This window comes from Pongo abelii, chromosome 13, assembly GCF_028885655.2.
Source record: "Pongo abelii isolate AG06213 chromosome 13, NHGRI_mPonAbe1-v2.0_pri, whole genome shotgun sequence".
Classification (NCBI taxonomy): domain Eukaryota; kingdom Metazoa; phylum Chordata; class Mammalia; order Primates; family Hominidae; genus Pongo; species Pongo abelii.
In genome coordinates, this window is record NC_071998.2 from 30692103 (window position 1) to 30718634 (window position 26532).

General features: G+C 41.1%; 1 protein-coding gene across 3 annotated transcripts in view; it reads left to right on the forward strand.

Moving 5' to 3' along the window:
* MOB3B (MOB kinase activator 3B) overlaps window positions 1-26532 on the forward strand; it is a 234430-nt gene that overhangs the window by 193250 nt on the left and 14648 nt on the right. For 2 of the 3 annotated variants that reach the window (XM_002819725.5, XM_054519783.1), the window contains exon 4: window positions 6726-12156. The exons of the other annotated variant lie outside the window; for it this stretch is intronic. In XM_002819725.5, the coding sequence (XP_002819771.1) occupies window positions 6726-6755 (30 nt within the window). In that variant the 3' untranslated portion in view covers window positions 6756-12156. Of the gene's footprint in view, window positions 1-6725; window positions 12157-26532 lie in introns of those variants that run through there. 3 annotated transcript variants of the gene reach the window in all.

A 26532-nucleotide genomic window follows, 5' to 3' on the forward strand; every position in this document is an offset into this window, starting at 1 on the left:
GGTACTATCTGGAGATTTTTAAGTCTCTAAGAAGTGTGATTTGTGAGATGAAAGGCTTCCAGAAAGCCCTCTTTCTGACCTGGCCTCTACCCCTAGAGGGCCTTAGCCTTGCTGTGGGGAATGAAACTCTTCCCAGTCGTAGGCTTTTGGTGCTGCCCACCCCCAGCCGAGCCAGAAATGTGGCTCCTGTACTTCTGCTGCAGTTCAAGCCACTTTTCCAGGTATGTCCCTATCTGAGTGGAGATCGGGCTGATGGCAGGCCACAGGGCCAAGCTCGGGCATGGGGCCGGTAGCTGGGACTGAGGCTGCACTGCTGATTAATGGGCAGGGAGGCACTTTGTGAAATGAGCAACACCCTTTGACGGCCTTTTCCGGGGGACTCGCCGCTTTCCTCGTGTCTTTTCAGCAATATCACTTTTGATTTTACCTTTAAAATGTATTGACGAAGCTGCATTATTGGAGAAGGTGCTGGGGGAGATGAATCTCTCCTACTTTCTGTTCTATTTCCATTACTTCAGGGGTGTGTGCGTGTGTGTATACATGTGCGCGGGCGTGCTGTATTAGAGAGCCCAATTTCCTCTATATACGTGAACTCCTCCCCCTAGTAGCCACCATTAAACATCCAACGGCTTTAAAATGGGCAGTGAGAAGTACACAACATAATGTCAGATGTGGCCCTGAGAGAGGCATACTGCTCACTGCCCTGCTTTAAGCCATTGGCTGCTTAATGCTGGTTACTAGGGGCAGGAGTTCATGTATATAAAGGTCATTTTTCCAAAGTTTCCAGCGCCAAGGGTTCTCCTGCTCCTTACCACACTGCGGAGCCTTCTACGTCTCTTCATACTGCTTTTCTTCCTTGATTATTTTTTGTTTCAAATATTTCTTCCTCCCCCTTTCTCCTGGTGTCTCAGAGTTAGCAGGATGCTGGTAATTAAAAGAAGACATGGGTTTTGAAACGCTGCTATGGTAGCTCTTCCCCTCCCTTATACATTTTACAACAGAAACACAAAGACTCACTCCTTTTCTTTTACTCCTCCCTCCAGTAGAGTAATGAAAGCAGAGTGTTGTTAGCTTGTTTTTGTTTTTGAGTCCACTAAATCATTATTCTTACACCGACTAGCTGGGTGAACTTGGGCAAGTTAGTTCAAATTTCTGGGCCTCCTTTTCCGCATCTGTAAATTAGAAAAAGTAATGCCTAGTTCATAGAGTTGTGAGAAAGTGCACAAAGTAAGTCTAAGTGCCTTCCCCATCGTAGGTATGAAATGCGTGTTTCCTTCCACCTCTCATTTTACTTGGGTCTGTAGACCTAATAAGTGTTCCTTTTCATTGGATTTCAGTTTAATTTAATATGTTTTAAGCACCTAGTATGTGCCAGGTCTTGAGCACCAGGTCTACACAAATACCAGATAGGGTTTCTCTCTTCAAGAGCAGCCTGGTGCTGAAACCAGGAATGTGATAAACGGTCACACAACAGCGTGAAAGGTGCCATGGTCACTGAGGGAATCTGAAAGAGGAGCACCTAGGATTCCTTGGGGACAGGGTGGGAGGGTAGAAGAATGTGTCCCTAAGGAGATGACAACTGGTCAAGAGCGTTAAAGGGTGTCGGTGATGGGAGAAGGGTGTTCTGGGAAGAGAGGAGCATGTGTATGGAAATCGTTGTGTGTTCCATGGGAGAGAAAGCGCGTCAGCCACTGATGGGGGATGAGGTTGAGTGCCTGAGAAGAGTCTAGATCAGGAAAAGCATTGTATGTTACAGTGGAGACTTGGTTTGAAAACTATCGAAAGCCATTAATGGAGTTTAGGAGCACCATGAGATGATAAAGATTTTACCTGCAGCACATCAAGCCAGCTCTAAGAAATCCTGTGTACACAAATTGCCTCTTTCGAATTGATGTGAAGTCAGAGAGCCCACAGGCCAGCAGTCCAGTTCTGCCACTAATTAGTTTTGCCGCATTAGGGAAGTCACTTACTCTCCGATAGTCTGAGTTGCCACATCTCTGAAATTAAAGTGTTGGAGTAGGTGACACCCATGTTTCCTCCCAGCTATAACAGCAGCCTATGACTCTGTGATGATGTCACAGCTTTTTGGTGCTTGTTTCATCATTCCTAGAGTTAACTTATTAAAATTGCTGTGCAAGCATGATGACTGACCCCTAGTAAACATCAAGTGTTCTTCTTTATATGTTCCACATGAAAATTAGCTTCTTGGGCCAGGCGCAGTGGCTCATGCCTATAATCCCAGCACTTTGGAAGGCCAAGGCAGGCGGATCATTAGGTCAGGAAATCGAGATCATCCTGGCTAACTACTAAAAATACAAAAAATTAGCCGGGCGTGGTGGCAGGCGCCTGTAGTCCCAGCTACTCGGGAGGCTGAGGCAGGAGAATGGCGTGACCCCAGGAGGCGGAGCTTGCAGTGAGCTGAGATCACGCCACTGCACTCCAGCCTGGGGGGACAAAGCGAGACTCCATCTCAAAAAAAAAAAAGAAAAAGAAAAAAAGAATATTAGATTACTAAAATGTGTGATGATGTAGTGCAGTAAACTGAGAGCATTGATTTCTTTGTAGTCTTGCCTAAGTCAGAGAGTATTTGTGTGACTTGGAATAGGTCATTTTACTTCTCTGGATCATTATTCCCTACCCTCCACTGACTACCAGTTATAAAAATGGGTACACTGAGGTTAGACTAAGATTTGACTCTTAGAGTTCACGGAAGTTTGTTCAATGGCTATCAAAAACGTCTTCCAACTGCTAACAAGTACATAAAGATTTAAATTTAAAAAGTGTTTAGATCAGAACAGAAAAAATTGAGTATCTTATGTAAAACACAGGCTGATTTCATCCACCCCCACCGTCCCCACAAAAACTAGGCAAATGTCATTTTAACTTCATCTCTAAAGTGAAATATGATTTCAGTTTGGAGTCTCTGTCTACTTTCCTTTTTGTTTTTTAAATAACTGGTCCTGTTTTCTTAGAAAAAAATTCATGCATATCAAAAATATCTAAAACTTCAGACTCTGCAAAGGACAAAAAAATTAGAAACAGAAAACATACACAATTGTATTCACCCAAAGATAAATTTATCATGTTGGACCCATATTTTTGTTTATATTTTTTCTCAAAATAACTGGATCAAACAATACATCCTGTTATACAATTTGCATAAAATATGCATCATACATTAATATACTAAAAAATGTTAAGGTTCTTCTCAGATTCAGGCAAAAATGAAATGATGAAATCCAATGTGATATAATGCAAATGTGTGCAAAGTGATGGAGATACCCAAGAAAGGAGCTGAAAGTTGCATCTTAAAGGATGTCAAAATTTGCCAGGCAGAGAAGGGCAGAAAATATTTACCAGATATAAGAAAGAAACCACTAGAAACTGGCCAGTTGGAGACCTGGAGAAGTCTAGTTTGCTGGCTGGTGTGGTAAGTGGGAGGGAATTCAGCAGGAGGTGAGCAGGGGGTGATGGGTCCTCTTTCTTTGACAGGCTTCAGAGGATGGAATTTGTTTTGTTGACAGTGGAGAACCAAGGACTTCATAGAATCAGTTACTGCTTTATTTTAAAACAAATGAAACCGAGTGACCACAACCAAGATTCTACTTTACTCTTCTGTTAAAAACACATTTTGGAAAATTCAGGTGTTTTTAAAAATCTTCATATACAAGCCAAGCACAGTCACCAGGAACTTTCTCAGAAGATTCTCATTACCTCAGCGGAAGCCTTTTAATACACGTTTTGGAGTTCTTTAATGGCCTGCCTTAATACATAGGGCATTCAGCAACTCCAGCAATGGCAAATTCATTGTAAAGAGCACCCTGGGTAGAAGCTATTTTGGCCACACTCTCAGAGAGGAAGGAATGTGTTTGGCCCTGCTAGCCTGCGGGAGGGCTCTGATGAAGAAAGCGATGGAACCTAGCATTGCCATTTGTTTATTTAAACAAGTTTTTTTTTTTAAAAAAACAGCTCATTGGCTCCACCCAGTGGTCAAGTGCTAGAATACAGCTTGCAGAGTCTTGCAGAGCTTTGAAGGATGGATCCAACTCAAATGTCTTTCCTGAAGTTTCTGATCTGCTATTTCAACCATACATTCCCTTTATGAATTTAAGAGGCATCCCAGGAAACAGCTTTTATCCTGCATCTCAGTGACCTTGAATAAGTACCCTGTCCTCTCTGAAACTGTTACTCTGCTGCTTAAAAAAAACTCTGCCATATTTCTAGTGTCCATAGTCTTTCGGTGGCATAATTGTTCTAGTATTTGCCCATTGTACCTATAATTCAAACTGGCATCAGTCTGGATAAAGAAAAAAATCTGGCATTTTGAAAATTCATGAATGACTGCAACCACCTATAATTATATATGTCAATTAATATATGCCAGTATTATCCGATTGCATATTCATAAGAATATCTTAAAGGCTTTAACCTACAATCACATGGTGTAGTAGAAAGAGCAAGCCTTTGCAGTCAGATAGACCTGAGTTTAAACCGTAGGCCTGCAGCTTTCTATGTGACCTGGTAAGGTACCCTCCTTCCCTGAGCGTTTTTCCTCATCAATACAGTAGAGATGGCAAATCTTACTTCACAAAGTATAATATCTGTATAGCAGTAGACACTGGGACTGGAAAACAGCAGGCCTCTGTTTAATAAAAGCAGCAGTTACTGTTGAGCATTCTGTACCTTACCCATTTACCTTGAGCAAATAGCTTCTGCTCTGAAACTGGGATTCTTCCTCTGTCCAATGGAGGTCATAGTTCCCTGTCTTAGAGTCATACAGATGCAATGGTATAACCACCCCAAAGCACCTGGCATCTTATAGGTACTTAACTATAGCTACCTTCTTTCTTTCCAAAAGTACAGACCTATTGCAAATAATTAAGTTATAAAGCTAAAATTCTGTTTATCCTATGAACACACTTTCTCTCTCTCTATTTCTCTTTCTGTCTCTCTCTTTTCTCTCTCTCAAACACACAAACGCATGCTCTTGTATTCCCATCTTGTTTTCCTTGTCTGTGTCATCAAAAGTTAAGCCAAAAGCTGGGTGCAGTGGTTCACGCCTGTAATCCCAGCACTTTGGGAGGCCAAGATGGGTAATGCTTGAGCTCAGGAGTCTGAGACCAACCAGGGCAACATGGTGAAATCCTGTCTATACAATAAATTTAAAAACTAGCCAGGTGTGGTGTTGTGTGCCTGTAGTTCCAGCTAGTCAGGAGTCTGAGGTGGGTGGATAGCTTGAGCCTGAGTGGTTGAGGCTGCAGTGAGCTGTTGCCACTGCACTCCAGCCTGGGCAACAGCAAGACCCTGTTGAAAAAATTAAAAATTGAAAAATTTTAAAAAATTAGATATACACATAGATATGTAACTGCCTGTATTTAATAATTACAGAGATGCAAAACTGCCTAGATTCTGCCTTGTCTATTGTTATTTCTTTAACCAGCACATCTGTATGGTTTTCGAATAGAACGCTTCTCTGAACACCTGGGCACTCCCACACTCAGGATCCTTTTTCTCGATGTGTCCTATTATATAAGGTGTGGCAGTCCAGGTCAGTATGCAAGAGATGTAGTAGCTGCAGTCAGCTGTGCAGCAGGTGGAACTTGGAAGATCATTCATCTAACTAAAGTGACATGAAACTTGTCTTCTCAAGATGCTAAATGGCACAGGGCTCGTTACTATCCTGCTCCTCAGACCATCCTTGGAAAAGAAAGAAGAGCCACTACCCTGGCACAGTGCCAGGGGCAGGGGATACAAAGATGAAAGCACATGGGGCGATTCAATGAGTGCTTCTTTTTCCTAGCACTTAGTAGCTCCTAGTCTAGCACGGCCAACAGACATGCCCAGAGCCCCAGTACACACACACACTCACACACACAGAGATGTACAAATTCATACACTGCATGTAAGAATCAATGTGTGCACAGGAGGAGAGAGTGGCTACCTCCACAGCGAGTGGGGCAGGAGTGCGGGAAGGTCTCCCAGCAGGTAGAAGTCACCTTACCTGAGGTGGAAAAATGAATGGCAATTTGACAAATGAAGAGGGGCAGGCGCAGGATGTGGTAGCAGCAGACCATAGGCATGGGACTCAACGTGTGCGGAGCCCCAGGGGTAGAGAAAGGATGGCTCATTCGGGATCTATAAATACCCACAAGAGCCAGGCAGGTGATGCATGTCAGACACTTTGGTGTATTATTCATTTCTATTTTTAAAAATGTCCTCCTTCCTGCTTTTCTTGACTTATACCCACCTATCCTTTATTTTTCCATCTTTGATTGAAACTTAAAAGAAATCTTTCCCTACTCGAAGAAAACTAGCAGTCCAAATCCAATTACTGTATCAGTTCATAAGTGCTACATGGCTCCTGTTGGGAAGTCAGGTGGGAGTGGCAGGGATTGGGGCAAATTGGAGAGCAAATTCTTCTGCTGAAGAGGACAGCCATTCTTCAACTCCAGTTGTTCAGAAGCTCCAAATCTTGCAATTTCTCAGAAAAAGCAAGTAACCTGAATTTTGACACATGAGTCAAATTTTTAAACAGTGCCTTATTGGAAAAAAAAATTCTGCAGAACAAATGGAACATACCCTCATGCTAAGCCTTACTCATGGACCGTGCTTGCAAGCTTTCATTTACAGGCTCTCGAGGTTCCAAGAGCATTTTCAGGATCCTTCATCAAATCGTTGCTCTGCTTATAGTTTCTCCTAACCATCCTTTTCCCCTTGCTTTCCAGAAAGAAATGACGAGCAGGATGTGTCACTAATGCTCCACCTCACCCTTTGGAAGAAAGGAAAGCTGTTTCCTCCTGATGCCCTGAGCGGGCAGGAGGTGGACCACCCTGGCTGAAATGACACACCTACTCCCAGGAACAGCAGAGGTGGAGGCAAGCAGTGACACCTGAGAGACATTCCCCACTCACTTTGTGTGCTCTTAACCTTCTGAGTGCTGCTAGCCCAGACCTGCGGTCGAGGCAGACCACAACGTGAAAGAAGGACCAGCCCCTTGACCGTTCTGGCTGGTGAATTGTCCACGAGGAAGCCTCTGCACTTCCACGCATGGCACAGTTCTGCTTGTGACCTGCCGCCTAAGCTTTACTGGAATTCAGGTTTTGAGACTGAGATGCGTGTTTGTATTTTTCCACTTATCTGTCTTGTCAGCTGGCCAAGTTCTCTGTGATTGGTTTTCTAAGTGCCAGGTGAATTTTGGACCTCTGGATGTGCAGCAAGTTTTTATGCAATAAGCCTTCCTTTCAGGTCTCTAAAAGCTCCTGCTCTGATCTGTGGTTTAACACTGTGCAGGGCTGTGGAGCTCTGAGAGACCTGAACCCCCCCATCCCCTGCACCTCCCTACTCTCCCTGCCGAGGCATCCATAGCATTTCCCTAATAAATAGTTTTATCAGGGACACTCCATGGGGTGGCCTGTCTCTGCCCCAAACAGGGTCTTTGTAACTGCAGGGAAGAGACTGGTCACAAGCGTAAAGCTGACAAGTTACCAGTTCACCTGATCAGAATGTATTTTTTATAACCACCATCATTCCTTGTCTCTTCAGGGGAAGATATTCTTTCCTGTTTCCCAGAAGAGAGAAATAAAAGTCCTAAATGACTAAGAATGATCAGCGGGAGCCTTGGGCATGATTACTGCAGTGTCTGTTCTTTATTAAAGACAGGGAGTTGTGGCTGTCTCTACATAATACTAACATTTCAGTGAAAAAAGTACAATTGGTTATTTGGTACGTGTAGATTTAACACCCAGACGGCTGACCTGTAACCCTCCCCACTAGCCTTCTGAGCATTTAAACCCAGCCGTCATTCTCTCCCCACTCCACGCTCCCCACTCCTCTGCCATGTTATGTTACGGCCCAAAATTAATTTCTGCCCCTGTGATTGTGCCACGGTTGCCAAGGTAACAGTGGAGCTGGAGCTAACTTCCTTCTTTCATCCTTTCCAATTTTTCTGTTCCAGAAGACAGTCAGAATAATGCATTCTGTACTACATCCTGCCTTTTAAAACCTAAATGAGTTTTCCCTGATGAAATGTTGCCTTCTCTGATTCATTCTCAAAACTTTGGTGGTTCTGACCACCAGTGACGAGGGGGTCATAATACTTCCAGTGATCCTTTTAATTCAGCAAAATATTTGTTGGTGGAGGGAAGTAGATAAGAATGTATTAGTGTATTTTAATGTAATAATGATTAAAGAATAACTAAATGACTCTGATTTTGTTTTATCATACATAATGTGTTAAAGCCATCTGTGGCTGCCACAAAAGCCTAGAATCATGAAATCTTTGTCCAAGCTAAGAAAGGGCTGTCTCTGTGGGTACAGTGGCATTCTCTGTTGACCTAACCAAGCAGCCTGAACCTTGCTTTGTGTCTCATAAAGGTCATCTCATGGAATCCAATTGCTGCTACCTCACCATGTTTCTGTGCCCTGGTCAACAATAAACATACTTTTTCCCCCTTCCTAAGTAACTTTGAGAGGACAAGATAGGCAAAGTTTTTTCCCTACATCTCTTTTGGCCAAAAGAGTATCTGACCATCAAAGAGATCCAGAGAACAGAAACAAGAGCCCCTAAGTCCCAGCCTCTGCAATACACGGTTACCAGATGGGAATGCAGCACAGTGGGACAGAGAGGTGACTACGGAACCCATGCCCCAGAGGAACTCTGTAGCTGTGCACCATGGAACGCCACAGGATTTTTGAATTAAAAAGTTGAATATGTTCCTGCATTTCAGCAATGCATAATCGAGCAGGAGGCTGGAATCTGGAGACCTTTGTTATTCATTCTTTTTAAGGTTATTTTTTATTAACTGTGCATATGAAATTTCCACTCAATTTAAAAATCCAAATCTTTTTAAGCTTCTTGGAAGAATTTCCTCCTGCTTATATTGTTAATTGCACTAATGAACTCTTCTAGGGTAAATTCTGGCAAACTACTCTTTTTTTTTTTTTTTTTTTTTTAATTACAGAATGTTCCTGTTCCCACAGAACTTTGGCACATTCTGAAGAAAATCTCTGCAGTCAATTTTTATCTCCTTGGCTTGACTGCATCTAACTGTTCATCTCTGTTATAAATGGAGCTTCAGCCCTCTGGGTCAGAGACTGACAACCCTCCTTCTTCTTCCTAACCTGTCCTACTCTCCTTCTTTTTCTACTTTCATTTTAATTTTGGGAAATTTTAAAGTAAAAGTTTCAAAGTTGAAAGATTATAGTGAGTATCCTTATGTCCTTTAGTGCATCAGTTGTTAATATTTTGCCTTGTTTTTTCTTCCTTTTTTTTTTTTAAGAGAAGGGGTCTCTCCCTATTTTACCCAAGCTGGCCTTGAACACCTTGCCTCAAGTGATCTTCAACCTTAGCCTCCTGAGTAGCCAGGACTATGGCATGTACCACCGCACCTGCCTCACATTTTCTTTCTCATTGTAAATACACATTCTTATTCTTGAACCTTCTGAAAATAAGTTGCAGACATCATGAAAATGTAAAATACTTCATCATATTCTTTCTTTTAATAAGAGCATTGTCCTATAAATTTGCAATATTTTCACACCCATGAAACTGAACACTGATACTGCATAAATCTAATATATGATCCATATTCAAAATTCTCCAGTTGTCCCCAAAATATCCTTTATAGCTGTTTATTTTAAAATCCAGGATCCAATCAAGAATTATGTGTTATATGTAGTTGTCATTCTCTTTTGTTTCCTTTAATTGATTAGAGTTGCCCTTTTGTGTGTGTCTGAGTGGTGGGTGGTGGGGTGGTGTTTGTGTGTGATGTGCAGTGTGTGTGTGCTGTGTCTTTCATGACACTGACATTATTAAAGAGTTCAGGCAAGTTTGTGGAATGTCCCACAATCTAGACTTTTTTACTGATTGTTTCCTCATTACGAGATACAGGTTACATTTTTTTTCCCAAGACTGCTACATGTGTGATGTTTCCTTACTACTGCCTCACCTCAGGAAGCACATAATGTCTACTTGTCTCTTTTCTGATATTAGGACTGATCAGGTGTTGTCTGCCTGATCCAATCATTATCAAGTTCCATAAGTCATTATTAAGCTCTGAAATTCAGGACACATACATTTATAGAGTGTGAAGCTGTGCATACATGCATTCATCTCTTAATGTTCTCAAGGAGGCCCAGGATCCCCCAAAATACTATAACCATTGCAGTCAGATGATATAGCACTAGCAAAGCATTCATCCCTTTCCATATAACAGGAGGGAGGGGAAGAAGTAAGTTTTCATGTGCAGGCAATACGTGAGTGCGTGGGCAAGTGAGGATTTGTATGCGCCCTGTAGCCAGAGGTGAAGTATTCAACGCTTTTATTTTCTCTCCCGTCTTCAATGACCTCCCATTTGGACCCATAGTTTATAGAGAGCACACACTCCCTAATTGTCAGTTGGTTTTTTTGGGAAAACCCTTAGATACTACGGTGGGTTGTGACCCTCCAAAGGACCACAAGTACATAAACAGATACAAAGTATTTATGTGGTATTAAAATTTCGTGGTGATGGTGCAAGGGAGAGACGATTAGGAAGAAAATGTCTTAAATGGCTATAATTGAGAAATACTGATCTAGAGTCACTTCCTGCTTCTTAAATTGTTCGTTTTCTCTTCCCTGGGTATTTTCTCATTTTCCAAAGACCCAGAGTCTTAGAGCCAGGTTAAGTGGAAGAAACTTTGAGAGATTTCTTAATCAATTCCTTCTATCTCTCAAACCATGCCAGTAACTTCCCTGGTGAAAAAGTCTATCCTCCTCTCACAGTTCTTCAGGCATGGAAATTCTATAGCATTCTTTAGAATTCTATATATTAGTATATATAGTTATAGTATAACCAACCCACTGAACCCTCCACAACATCTTGAATTCCATTCAACTTGAGCTGAAGTATTCTTTTTGAGTTTCAGTATATCTTTTCTAGTGTCCCACTTTTAGGAAGGTCCAAAGATGATATATAATAAGTGAAAATACAATTAATCAGAGCTTTATTTGCATATCCATTAAATATCTGAAGGCTATTACCAATTGTGCTTCAGCCTCCTTTCCCTTGCAATCCTCCCAGGGTGGCATCCTCTACGGAATCTTGTTGCTCCATTGTTGACCATTGATGTAACTCAACGTGAAACCTTCCCAAAGCTCTCCACATCATTCTCTGTTATGGATGTGACCAGCAGTGAACATGAAGAGAACTTATTTCATGCCTTCTCCAAACTATATTGTTTCTTTGCTAAGTCCAGACCTGCTTTTTCTACATTTATAGGTTTTCTATTTTAATCGCCATGCAAAATTCTTTATCATATTCAATCATTTTGGTTTATCTTCCTGACTTCTTACCCTTAACATCCCTGTTAAAGATTACACTGTTGTTGTTTCAAAAAAAAAAAAAAAAAAAAAAAAACCATTAATTGGCAAAACATTAAGGGACTTGAATAGAATTACTCTTATCTTTTTGTGCTGATTTATGTCAATCCATCATTCTGATCATTGATGGAAGCAAATTGCTTCCTATGTTCTCTAAACCTTATGTCCCTTCCATACTCTATGAGTACCACACTGGGAGAAAACAAAAACAAAAAGATTTTGGGAAAAGTATGGCCATTATCTTTGAGGAAATGTGTACCAAGGCACAATCATTAAAAGGAGTTGGAGGCATCATTTGGTTAACACTGCTGTCATTCTTGTTCTGATCATTTTGGATCTTGAAGAAATTGGTGATTCTCTCCTAGAATTAGACAAACAAAGTGTGTTTGGAAATAATTATTGTCTTCCTGCCTTAAAAAATATATTAACAAAAAGCTTTTATAACAGGCTGTTTCCCTCTGGACAGGTATTAATTGTGAGTAAGAATTTTCAGTGACTACATAAGGATTTGTGTAACTTATGAAGGAAGAGTCCATTTCTAATCAAATAATTCACCTGTTTTACTAGCTTATAGTGATCTGATTTCAGAATTTTCCTGTATCTTTTTTACATACATCAGAAAAAGAAATGTTTACTATATTTTTGGTTCCATTTATGATTGTATTAAGCATTTGACTATAAGGAAAACTAACAATTAAATCAATTAGAAAAGCAACATAAAACTAAAGGATATTTAGGAAATCAGTTATATGTGAGCTTGGGTATTCAAATGTCACAAATAAAAAGCATATAACCATTATCTAGTCTATCTTTTGTTAATGCTTGGTTCATTTCTTTAATAAATAGGTTGTCTTGCAATGGTCCTAGAACAGGTAAATAAGAGGAAAACTGTTAATTCTACAAAAACTAATTCAAAGTTCATTTGAAAACACATGGGTGGCTGGCAAGATGGCCAAACAGGAACAGCTCCGGTCTGCAACTCCCAGCGAGATCAATGCAGAAGGCGAGTTATTTCTGCATTTCCAACTGAGGAACCAAGCTCATTTCACTGGGACTGGTTAGACAGTGGGTGCAGCACATGGAGGGCAAGCCAAAGCAGGGTGCGGTGTCACCTCACCTAGGAAGTGCAAGGGGTCGGGGAACTCCCCTAGCCAAGGGAAGCCTTGAAGGACTGTGTCGTGAAGAATGGTGCACTCCAGCCCAGATACTATGCTTTTCCCATGGCCTTCGCAACTGGCAGACCAGGAGATTCCCTTGGGTGCCTTCACCACCAGGGCCTTGGGTTTCAAGCACAAAACTGGGCAGCCATTTGGGCAGACACCGAGCTAGCTCCAGTAGTTTTTTTTCGTACCCCAGTGGCATCTGGAACACCAGTGAGACCAAACTGTTCACTCCCCCGGAAAGGGGGCTGAAGCCAGGGAGCCAAGTTGTCTAGCTCAGTGGATCCCACCCCCATGGAGTCCAGCAAGCTAAGATCCACTGGCTTGAAATTCTCACTGCCAGCACAGCAGTCTGAGGTTGACCTGGGGCACTCGAGCTTGGTGGGGGGAGGGTTGTCTGCCATTACTGAGGTAGTTTTCCCCTCACAGTATAAACAAAGCAGCTGAGAAGTTTGAACTGGGTGGAGTCCAGTGTAGCTTGGCAAAGCCACTGTAGCCGGACTGCCTCTCCAGATTCCTCCTCTCTGGGCAGGGCATCTCTGAAAGAAAGGCAGCAGCCCCAGTCAGGGGCTTATAGATAAAACTCCCATCTCCTTGGGACAGGAGAACCTGGGGGAAGGGGCAGCTGTGGGCGCAGCTTCAGCAGAATTAAACGTCCCTGCCTGCCACTCTAAAGAGAGCAGCAGATCTCCCAGCATGGCACTTGAGCTCTGCTAAAGGACAGACTGCCTCCTCAAGTGGGTCCCTGACCCCCATGCCTCCTGACTGGGAGATACCGCCCAGAAGGGATCAACAGACACCTCATACAGGAGAGCTCCAGCTGGTATCTGGAGGGTGCCCCTCTGGAATGAAGCTACCAGAGGAAGGAACAGGCAGCAATCTTTACTGTTCTGCAGCCTCCGCTGGTGATACCCAGGCAAACAGTCTGGAGTGGACCCTCCAGCAAACTCCAGCAGACCTGCAGCAGAGGGGCCTGACCGTTAGAAGGAAAACTAACAAACAGAAAGGAATAGCGTCAACATCAACAAAAAGAACATCCACACAAAAACCCCATCCAAAAGTCAACAACAGCAAAGGCCAAAGGTAGATAAATCCACAAGGATGAGGAAAAACCAGCGCAAAAAGACTGAAAATTCCAAAAACCAGAACACCTCTTCTCCTCCAAAGGATCACAACTCCTCATCAGCAAGGGAGCAAAACTGGATGGAGAATGAGTTTGACAAATTTACAGAAGTAGGCTTCAAACTTCTCCAAGCTAAAGGAGCATGTCCAATGCGAGGAAGCTAAGAACCTTGAAAAAATATTAGAGGAATTGCTCACTAGAATAACCAGTTTAGAAAAGAACATAAATGACCTGATGGAGCTGAAAAACACAGCACAAGAACTTCATGAAGCATACACAAGTATCAATAGCCAAATCAATCAAGTGGAAGAAGGGATATGAGAGATTGAAGATCAACTTAATGAAATAAAGTGTGAAGACAAGATTAGAGAAAAAATAATGAAAAGAAATGAACAAAGCCTGCAAGAAATATGGGACTATGTGAAAAGACTAAACCTACGTTTGATTGGTGTACCTGATAGTGAAGGGGAGAATGGAACCAGGTTGGAAAACACTCTTCAGGATAGTATCCAGAAGAACTTCCCCAACCTAACAAGAGAGGGCAACATTCAAATTCAGGAAATACAGAGAACACCACAAAGATACTCCTCAAGAAGAGCAACCCTAAGACATATAATCGTTAGATTCACCAAGGTTGAAATGAAGGAAAAAATATTAAGGGCAGCCAGAGAGAAAGGTCATGTTACCTACAAAGGGAAGCCCATCAGACTAACAGTGGATCTCACTGTAGAAACCCTTCAAACCAGAAGAGAGTAGGGGCCAATATTCAACATTCTTAAAGGAAATAATTTTCAAACCAGAATTTCCTATTCAGCCAAACTAAGCTTCAAAAGCGAAGGAGAAATAAAATCCTTTACAGACAAGCAAATGCTGAGAGATTTTGTCACCACTGGGCCTGCCTTACAAAAGCTCCTGAAGGAAGCACTAAACATGGAAAGGAACAACCAGTACCAGCCGCTGCAAAAACATACCAAATTCTAGAGACCATCGACACTATGAAGCAAATGATTCAACTACTGGGCAAAATAACCAGCCAGCATCACAATGACAGGATCAAATTCACGCATAACAATTTTAATCTTAAATGTAAATGGGCTAAATGCCCCAATTAAAAGACACTGACTGGCAAATTGGATAAAGAGTCAAGACCCATCAGTGTGCTGTATTCAGAAGACCCATCTCACATGCAAAGACACACCTAGGCTCAAAAAAAAAGGGATGGAGGAATATTTATCAAGCAATGGAAAGCAAAAAAAAAAGCAGGGGTTGCGGCCGGGCGTGGTGGTTCACGCCGGTAATCCCAACACTTTGGGAGACAGAGGCAGGCGGATCACAAGATCAGGAGATCAAGGCCATCCTGGCTAACATGGCAAAACCCCGTCTCTACTAAAAATACAAAAACAAAATTAGCCGAGCGTGGTGGCAGGCCCCTGTAGTCCCAGCTACTCTGGAGGCTGAGGCGGGAGAATGTCATGTACCCAGGAGGTGGAGCTTGTAGTGAGCCAAGATCATGCCACTGCACTGCAGTCTGGGCAACAGAGCAAGACTCCATCTCAAAAAAAAAAAAAAAAAAAAAGTAGGGGTTGCAATCCTAGTCTCTGATTAAACAGACTTTAAACCAACAAAGATCAAAAGAGACAAAGAAGGGCATTACATAATGGTAAAGGGATCAATGCAACAAGAACAGCTAACTATCCTAAATATATACACCCCACTACAGAAGCACCCATATTCATCAAGCAAGTGCTTAGAGACCTACAAAGAGACATAGACTCTCACACAATAATAGTGGGAGACTTTAACACCCCACTGTCAATATTAGACAGATCAACTAGACAGAAAATTAAGGATATTCAGGACTTGAACTCAGCTCTGGACCAAGTAGACCTAATAGACATCTACAGAACTCTCCACCCCTAATCAACACAATATACATTCTTCTCAGCAACTCATCACACGTATTATAAAATTGACCACATAATTGGAAGTAAAACACTCCTCAGCAAATGCAAAAGAATGGAAATCATAACAAACAGTCTCTCAGACCACAGTGCAATCAAATTAGAACTCAAGATTAAGAAACTCACTCAAACTGCACAACTACATGGAAACTGAACAACCTGCTCCTGAATGACTACTGGGTAAATAACGAAATTAAGGCAGAACTACAGAAGTTCTTTGAAACCAATGAGAACAAAGAAAACGTACCAGAATCTCTGGGACACAGCTAAAGCAGTGTTTAGAGGGAAATGTACAGCATGAAATACCCAGAAGAGAAAGTGGGAAAGATCTAAAATCAACACCCTAACATCACAATTAAAAGAACTAGAGAAGCAACAGCAAACAAATTCAAAAGCTAGCAGAAGACAAGAAATAACTAAGATCAGAGCAGAACTGAAGGAGACAGAGACAAGAAAACCCCTTCAAAAAGTCAATGAATCCAGGAGCTGTTTTTTTAAAAAAGATTAACAAAATAGATAGATCACTAGCGAGACTAATATAGAAGAAAGGAGAGAAGAATCAAATAGACACAATAAAAAATTATGAAGGAGAGATCACCACCGATCTCACAGAAATACAAACTACCATCAGAGAATACCATAAGCACCTCTACACAAATAAACTAGAAAATCTAGAAGAAATGGATAAATTCCTGGACACATACACCCTCCCAGGACTAAACCAGGAAGAAATCAAATCTCTGAAAAGATCAATAAAAGGCCTGAAATGAAGGCAGTAATTAATAGCCAAGCAACCAAAAAAAGCCCAGGACCAGACAGATTCACAGTCGAATTCTACCAGAGGTACAAAAAGGAGCTGGTACCATTCCTTCTGAAAGCATTCCAAACAACAGAAAGAGAAGGAATGCTCCCCAACTCATTTTATGAGGCCAGCATCATCATGACACCAAAACCTGGCAGAGACACAACAAAAAAAGAAATTTCAGGCCAATATCCCTGATGAACATTGATGCAAAAATCCTCAGTAAAATACTGGCAAACCGAATTCAGCAGCACATCAAAAAGCATATCCACCACGATCAGGTCAGCTTCACCCCTGGGATGCAAGCCTGGTTCAACATATGCAAATCAATAAATGCAATCCATCACATAAACAGAACCAATGACAAAAACCACATGATTATTTCAATAGATGCAGAAAAGCTCTTCAATAAAATTCAACACCCCTCCATGCTGAAAAACTCTCAATAAACTAGGTATTGATGGAATGTATCTCAAAATAATAAGAGCTGTTTATGACAAACCCATAGCCAATATCATACTCAATGGGCAAAAACTGGAAGCATACCCTTTGAAAACCAGCACAAGACAAGGATGCCTTCTCTCACCACTCCTATTCAACATAGTATTGGAAGTTCTGACCAGGACAATCAGACAAGGAAAGAAATAAAGGTTATTCATATAGGAAGAGAGGAAGTCAAAGTGTCTCTGTTTGCAGATGATATGATTGTATATTTAGAAAACGCGGTAGCTCACGCCTGTAATCCCAGCACTTTGGGAGGCCGAGGCGGGCAGATCACGAGGTCAGGAGATTGAGACCATCCTGGCGAACACTGTGAAACCCCGTCTCTACTGAAAATACAAAAAAAATTAGCCAGGCATGGTGGTGGGCACCTGCAGTCCCAGCTACTCAGGAGGCTGAGGCAGGAGAATGGCATGAACCTGGGGGGCGGAGCTTGCAGTGAGCAGAGATCGCGCCACTGCACTCCAGCCTGGGCAACAGAGCGAGACTCCGTCTCAAAAAAAAAAAAAAAAAAAAAGAAAGGAAGTAAACCCCATTGTCTCAGCCCAAAATCTCCTTAAGCTGATAAGCAACTTCAGAAAAGTCTCAGGATACAAAATCGATGTGCAAAAATCACACGCATTCCTATACACTAAAAATAGACAAACAGAGAGCCAAATCATGAGTGAACTCCCATTCACAATTGCTACAAAGAGAATAAAATACCTAGGAATACAACTCATAAAGGATGTGAAGGACCTCTTCAAGGAGAACTACAAACCACTGCTCAAGGAAATAAGAGAGGACACAAACAAATGGGAAATATTCCATGCTCATGAATAGGAAGAATCAATATTGTGAAAATGGCCATACTGCCCCAAGTAATTTATAGATTCAATGCTATCCCCATCAAGCTACCATTGACTTTCTTCACAGAATTAAAAAAAAAAAAAACTACTTTAAATTTCAGATGGAACCAAAAAAGAGCCTGCATAGCCAAGACAATCCTAAGCAAAAAGAACAAAGATGGAGGCATCACGCTACCTGACTTCAAACTATACTACAAGGCCACAGTAACCAAAACAGCATGGTACTGGTGCCAAAACAGATATATAGACCAATGGAACAGAACAGAGTTCTCAGAAATAACATCACACATCTACAACCATCTGATCTTTAACAAACCTGGCACAAACAAGCAATGGGGAAAGGATTCCCTATTTTATAAATGGTGTTGAGAAAACTGGCTAGCCACATGCAGAAAACTGAAACTGGATCCCTTCCTTACAACTTATACAAAAATTAACTCAAGATGGATTAAAGACTTGAAGGTAAGACCTAAAACCATAAAAGCCCTAGAAGAGGGCCAGGCACGGTGGCTCATACCTGTAATCCCAGCACCTTGGGAGGCCGAGGCAGGCAGATCACAAGGTCAGGAGATTGAGACCATCCTGGCTAATACGGTAAAAGCCTGTCTCTACTAAAAATACAAAAATATCATCCAGGTGTGGTGGCGGGCACCTGTAGTCCCAGCTGCTCGGGAGGCTGAGGCAGGAGAATGGCGTGAACCCGGGAGATGGAGCTTGCAGTGAGCCAAGATCGCACCACTGCACTCCAGCCTGGGCAACAGAGTGAGACTCCATCTCAAAAACAAAAAAAAAAGCCCTAGAAGAAACCTAGGCAATACCATTCAGGACATAGGCATGGGCAAGGACTTCATGACTAAAACACTAAAAGCAATGACAACAAAAGCCAAAATTGACAAATGGCATCTAATCAAACTAAAGAGCTTCTGCACAGCAAAAGAAACTATTATCAGAGTGAACAGGCAACCTACAGAATGGGAGAAAAATTTTGCAATGTATCCATCTGACAAAGGGCTAACATCCAGAATCTATAAGGAACTTAAACAAATTTACAAGAAAAAAAACAACCCCATCAAAAAGTGGGCGAAGGATATGAACAGACACTTCTCAAAAGAAGACATTTATGCTGCCAACAAACATACGAAAAAAAGCTGATCATCACTGGTCATTAGAGAAATGCAACTCAAACCACAATGAGATACAATCTCACACCAGTTAGAATAGTGATCATTAAAAAGTCGGGAAACAACAGATGCTGGAGAGGATGTGGAGAAGTAGGAACGCTTTAACACTGTCGGTGAGAGTATAAATTAATTCAACCATTGTGAGAGACAGTGTGGCAATTCCTCAAGGATCTAGAAGCAGAAATACCATTTGACCCAGCAATCCCATTACTAGGTATATACCCAAAGGATTATATATCATTCTACTATAAAGACACAAGCACACGTGTGTTTATTGCAGCACTGTTCACAATAGCAGACTTGGAACCAACCCAAATGCCCACCAATGATAGACTGGATAAAGAAAATGTGACACATACACACCATGGAATACTATGCAGCCACAAAAAAGGATGAGTTCATGTCCTTTGCAGGGACATGGATGAAGCCGGAAACCGTCATTCTCAGAAAACTAACACAGGAACAGAAAACCAAACACTGCATGTTCTCACTCATAAGTGGGAGTTGAACAATGAGAACACATGGACACAGGGAGGGGAACATCACACACCGGGGCTTGTCAGAGGGTTGGGGGCTAGAGGACGGATAGCGTTAGGAGAAATACCTAATGTAGATGACAGGTTGATGGGTGCAGCAAACCACCATGGCACGTGTATATCTATAACAAACCTGCACATTCTGCACATGTATCCCAGAACTTAATGTATGATAAAAAATAAGAAATAAAAATAGGCAAAGAAAAAAAAACAAGAAAACACACATGAACACATTTGCATTTTAGCAGAAGTTCCTTTATCCTATTACAGAATTTTCCAGGGAGACATCAGGCATATAGTTTAGCTTCTCAACAGATTAACGTTATCCTTTCCTGCGGTAGGATTCAATATTAAGTTTGATGATAACCTGGCTTATAAAGATAATAAAACTGGATCATAGAAAAACTTCACTGAACACAGCAGATAAACCTGGGTTTTAATCTCTGGTTTGCCACTACCATGTATGTGTCACATTGGGTAGTTTATTAAATTGTGCCATACCTCAGATTTTAGAACTGCAAACTGGCCTTATGAATTTATTTCTATATAACTTATAATCATTTTGGGAGAATAAGATAACGTATTTGGAAAAATAGATGTATATATAAATTCTGTATTTAATTCTGCTATATTAATAGTATATTTACAGTTACTCTGTAATACAGATGATTCTAATAACAGCCACTACAGCTAATAGCAATAATAGGATACAGTATCTGATAAAAGTTTTTTATCAGATAAAATGACAGAACAAAGTGATTTATAGACAAAGAGCAATGGGGAATGAGGCTTCTATAAATCACGCCTATAAGGAGTTCCTCTGCTTGTCAGTTTCACCGTGTGAAATGCACACCAAAATGCGCCACAAAGTGGACTATGGACTGAATTTGGCCCACAGGCATGTTTTATTGGACCTATGCAGTTTTGTCCCAAATAGGCTTTTTTTACAAAGCTAGCTACCATTTATACTTGGGAAATTTGACAGATAAAAATCAGGAATCTTGACTTTTCTTACAAAATCAGATTTGGCAAAACCAAGCTTTTGTTACCCTGTGCTGGACCTGGCTGAGAAATGGCTGACCCACTGAGATGGGACATAGCTTTGCTCTCCTCACGGCTCCCCATTGCCTTCCAGACACGCAGCTGACCGTTAGCTACCATTTATCTTCTTGCACTGAGATGCTTCACTTATACACCATTTCTTGCCCCTTCCCTGGAGGCTTTTCAGGTTGTAGCCCCTGTTACACCATTTCTAGATAGGCCACCGAGGAAGCCACTATCAATTTTCAAATTTACCCACACACACATTGAATATCTGCTACATTCTTATTTTTTTTCTAGTAACCAAAATTGTGTTAATGATGATAAATGAAAAACAGTATTAGGAGACAATAAATTTAAACCAGATGTCTTCAACTCCCTACCCAACAACAAAAATTTATGTTCTCATAAGAAGCTTACTTCCTCTATAGAAATTAAGATAATTAAATCCATCCAATCTTTTTTTTTGAGACGGAATCGCTCTCTGTCGCCCAGGCTGGAGTGCAGTGGCGTGGTCTCGGCTCACTGCAAGCTCCGCCTCCTGGGTTCACACCATTCTCCTGCCTCAGCGTCTCCAGTAGCTGGCACTATAGGTGCACGCCGCCATGCCCGGCTAATTTTTTTGTATTTTTAGTAGAGACGGGGTTTCACTGTGTTAGCCAGGATGGTCTTGATCTCCTGACCTGGTGATCTGCCCACCTCGGCCTCCCAAAGTGCTGGCATTACAGGTGTGAGCCACCGTGCTTGGCCAAATCCGTCCAATCTTTGAATTATCCCAAATACATAAGCTTCAACTCTGCTTCCAAGTAAACTTATTTGTGACAAAATGATAAATAAATGTCACTGAAAAGCAATGGTAGCATCATTGTAATAATTATATATTTTATCTGGTTTTACTTCTCTTTCATTGTGTAATAGATTTTAGCAAAACATGTTATTTTAACTAAAACTTCTCATTTTTTTAATGCAACACTCATCATCTAATTGAGTTTTCATGAACATGAAAACCAAGCAAAAATCCCTGATTTGATAGATTAAAAACTAAATGAGGAAGTCAACTTCAATCTAATTAAACATTGATTTTGTTTGCAACTATATTAGTGCATACCAAATTGAGTATCTACTCCAGAGGAAGTCATATGATTGAGATTTGACTTTGTATTATCAAATCAGCAAAGAATAAAAGTCTAAGTATTTTTGAGAAATATATAGAACATGGAGGAAGATGAATATCAACAATCCTGTTTATTAACTCACAAACAACAGCATGGATAAGTATTTTCCATGACTGTGTATATGTATGTCTCTACAATGTATGTATTTGGTATGGCTGAAAACTGCATGTCAGCTGCTATCTGTAGAGGCAACAGCATTTAGGAAATTCCTAAGCTGTGACTTGTCTATTTATCTAGAGGCTAATTATCTCAATTATCTGTCTCACTTAAGGCTGTCTTAATCAGAAGTATAATCACATAAACGTATAACAGGGATGTTTGGCCCACATGAGTCTTGTGAATGCAAAACCTTGGTAAAGATGCTTAGCAGTTTTAGTCAAGAGGGAATTTAGCAGGAAACGTTCATATTGGCTGGAAAATGAGGAATTGGGCTACCCACCTATGTCTGGTTGAGTCTCTTTTCCACTCACGACCCTGCAATACTATGCTACTCTTTTCCTCAAACTAAAAGCCTGGGCTCCCACTGCTCTTCCCCTTTCCTCCAGCCCCTCTGGCCTCCTGGCTGGCCTTGAACATGCTGGGTATGTGCAGTGGCTGTGCCCTGCCTTGGATGCTGTTCTCCCAGATAGCCACACTTCCAGCTCTGTCTCTCTTTCAAGTCTTCTCATGTCGCCTTCTCAGTAAGGCCTCTATGATCACGCTTGCCCACCAGAACTCACGGTCCCTCTTTCTTTGCTCTACTTTTCTTTTTCCCATAGCACTTACAGAATTTATTTCTTTATTAGGTTTCTTGTTTACTGTCTGTCTCCCCCAACTAGAAAATAAATCCCATGAGATCAGAAATCTGTCTATTTTGTTTATTGATGCATCCCAGGCACGCAGAACATAGGGTCTGGCTCATAGTAGATGATCAATAAATAGTTGGTGGGTGAATGAGTACACATGGCAGATGGGTGCCTAATTAAGATCTATTACCAGGGAAAGATTAATTTGAAGCAATATATAATAATAATATTAATTTAATGATATTAACACCCAAAGCTTACATATCAACTAAATGCTATTGAGTGCTTACTATACACTAAGTACACACTAAGTGTTTTACATGAATAATCTCATGTAATATTCATGGCAACCCCATGAGGTTGATCATCTATTTTTGCCCCCATCTTATAGTCCCGGTTACTAAGTGATTTGTCCAAAGTCACAAGCAAGAAAGTTATGGAGCAAGATTTAATGCCACATAAGTGTGTTCCAGAGACCACACTCTTAACTGTAGGGCATATATACCTTCACCCTTTTGGCACTGGGCACTCTTTTGGATTGTCTCCCTCTCATTGGACACAAGCCCCATGTGGTTTAGCGATTCAGTCTTCAGTTTTTTTTCTGACCATTTGTTACTGTAGTTTCATTGGTGCTTCTAATGATCAGTCCATCTGAGATCATAATGTATTTCTTTTCAAAAGCTGTACGTTCAAGATAACAGAGGGTACCTTGAGTCAGAGATTAGGTGAGTCAAAGGATCTAACAGGGGGACACCAAAAAGGTGAGACTGACCAGTCCACAGAGTGTTGACTGACACAAAGTTAAGTACAGAGGTGAAAATGGAGTCCCTAAATTGGCAAGAGACAGAAAGACAATCTAAAGTCCACTATTCAGGGTGGGAGCAGGGTGTTCCTATCATCACTTGAAAAGGGACCTAGGAAAGTTCTAGGTCTAGCTCCCTGCTATGAAATAGAAATGAAGCATGCATTTCACTCACAGGAGTATAAGTAGACTTTTAAGAATTAATAAACAGAAATACTCAAAGCAGAAGATATTATCTTCTAGTTAATATGAATTAATAGTTGCAAAACTATCACAGTTAATTTTTGCTAATTTTCCTTCTCTACTAAAGAAATTAACTGGCATTCATTATTCAGCCATAATGTAAAATATCTGAGCACATGAATAATTAGAAATATGTACTCAAAGGCTAGAGCAATGTGTGGTTGTAAGATTTATTAATGCCTATATTCCATTAACTATATTTAGAAATCTGTAGGGATTGCATTACATGTTAAAAGCAGCATCTATTCGATTGACCTGACTTGTGTAGCTTCCTTTAAGGTCACTGGAAGTTATGCAGACCATAAATGTTCTCTGGTTCCTGGTTCCATCAGGAGATCTTTAATATGTTAGGATGTAATTCAGGCGTATGTTTTAAAGCTTGGTGAAATATGCTGTGATGAAATGAATGTCTCTTACCTTCCCATTCCTAGGGTTTTGTCGACAAACTATTCAACTACAGAATATAGAAGGAGGCAGCTCATTAAGAGATGGGCAGGTGGAGAGTGAATTTTTTACTGTTAAGTCATTAAAGTCAGCCATGACTTAACCACGGAAGCTAAAGAAAATTTATGCAAAAAGCAAGCTCATTTCACACTTCCATAAACAATTTGTAGCTCAAACCTTAGCATGAGCTTCCTAAGGTTGTGCAGATAGCACCAGGTGTAGCTTTCGTATTAAGCACCGGCAGGGCATTATCTGGACAATGAATTCAGCAAAACCTTGTGAATTTATAGGTTTGAAATAAAGGAAATAAAAAATTTCAAGTCCAGAAAGTCACTAAAAGCCATAAACCAGTTAATATCTATCATCTGCATTCAGAAGAAAGAATGTACTGCCTTTGGCCTCAGGATATTTAATTGAAATTTGAATTCTTTCTTCTAAGTGATTGGAAAAAGACTATTGTGTGACTTGAATAGAGAAACATAATGGGAAGGTACTTAAGTCTCTCCACTACTGCAAAGAAAGAGATGATAAATGAAGTGATTTTTAAATGAACATCCTTTGCTGCTCATAGATTCCCGAGTTACTGTGTTAGAAAGGACTAGGAGCAGAGCAAGTGGGTATGCCAAGTGTTTTTTAAGGAATTAAGGAAGATATTTTAGGGGAGATACCTGGAATTTATTTACTGAGGGTCCAGTTTGTGCCAAGCACCGTGCTTGGTACTTGACGCATAGTCCTTTGTCTGATTTTTGTAGTCGTCCGTTGAGGGAAGCATTGGTGACAGCAAACATTCTGTAGTCTGTGCAGATACAGAGACTGAGCACTGATTGCATGCTGGGAGCAGTGGTGAGCTTAACCAGGAACAATCCCTGCTTTCATATAGAGGTACACATTGTGCCAAGCATTTTACTTGGATCATCTGAATTAATCCTCCCCATAAGGCTATGAGGCAGGTATCATTGTTATTATTCCCGTTTTACAGGTCAGACCATGCAGCTGGTTAGTGGTGGAGCTGGGACTGGAACCCAGGCAGTCTGTCTCCAGAGCCCCTGCTCTTAATCACGATGTTATATCGCCCCCCAACACATGCACACAAACACACTTTATTTTTTTTTAATTATTTCTTCTTTTAGATTGTTCACTTGCTAAATTGGTTAACAAGGCTTCTTTCATGATAAGGATCATAAAATTAGTTACCCACCCCCGTCCCCTGCTCAAAAGACTAAAGGACCTTGGGAAGTAATGATGAAGAAGTTACACAGGACAAGACAAATGCCTCCTTCATGGTACAGAAAGGGCGGGTCTCATGAAAAAATGTCACGGGAAGTTCAGGTTGTCAAGGGAGAGGAATATGTGGGCTTATTGCCCCTGCTACAAATGTTTCTGACCTGGCCTTGCCTGCAGGAGAAAAGGGAAGAAAGACTGACAAGGGAGGCTCAACCTTCACGAGCTTGATAAGAGCAGTGAGGAGTCCCGGGGCACTTCATCCCTTGATCCCAGTCAGAGGGGATCACATCATCCCACTTCCCATAGACAGTTTCGTTTCTGACCAGACCATTGTCTTCCAGGGAAGACTAGTATATCCCAAGGGGAGGAAATAAATGCTGTCTCCTCATTTTTGGCAATGGAAATATGCAAGACTGGGAAGCATGTAGGGAAATTCAATCTAATTCAGTAAATATGTGCATCACTACTATGGCTGGGCACTCTTAGTCAATATAGTAATATCAGGCTCTTAATCAATATAGTAGGTTCTTAGTAAATATAGGCTCTCAGTCAATATAGTAATTTATCTGCAAATGCTGTCATTGCATAGACTTCACAGTTTCCGTGGTCAAATAAGTTTGCAAAATATCAGATAAAACATTAAAAAAGGGCTTTTTGCTAGAGTACTCTTGAAGCCTCCAGGTTAACATGCACCGTGACTGTCTAAAAGAGGAATGTAACATTTTGTGCAAATGCAGTTGATGACAGGAGCTTTTTTTAGATCATTTTGTGGCACTGCAGTTTGATGCAGCATATTTGGGCATGAGGTCTTTATTAGGTCTCTGTAACAACATGAATGATGGATGTTACCCTCATGAATAGAAGAGCCCCAAAAGTGATTCTTGGCTTTTAGGGATATCTGTTTACAAACTGTTCAGTTCCAAATACTAACGATTGTAATTACAGGAGTTTTTCTCAGGATGTATTGAGAAGGCTGGCTACCTCTCTGTGATTTTCAGACACAGAGGAGAGGAGTATTGGAGGCCTCTCAGAGTCTGTTTGTCTTAGAGTCAGTGAATGATTTCAGGACTTTACGCTATTAAAAAAGCATCTCCAGATAAGCGGTCCTAAGACAGGAGAAATATTTGCACTGCTTTTCATTATTATAATCACAAGCTGAGGTTGTGATTATAATATTCTACCTTAGCACAGAAAACAAAAGTTGGGAACAGCTTCTAGAGTACACAAAACGGAAGTCTCCAGAATGACAGTCCAGCGATAAGAGGACTGAGCCCAGAATAGGGCCTTGTCCTAGTTTTAAACAGTGTTCCAAGGGCAACAAGAAAATGGGCGCCACTCTCAAAAGTG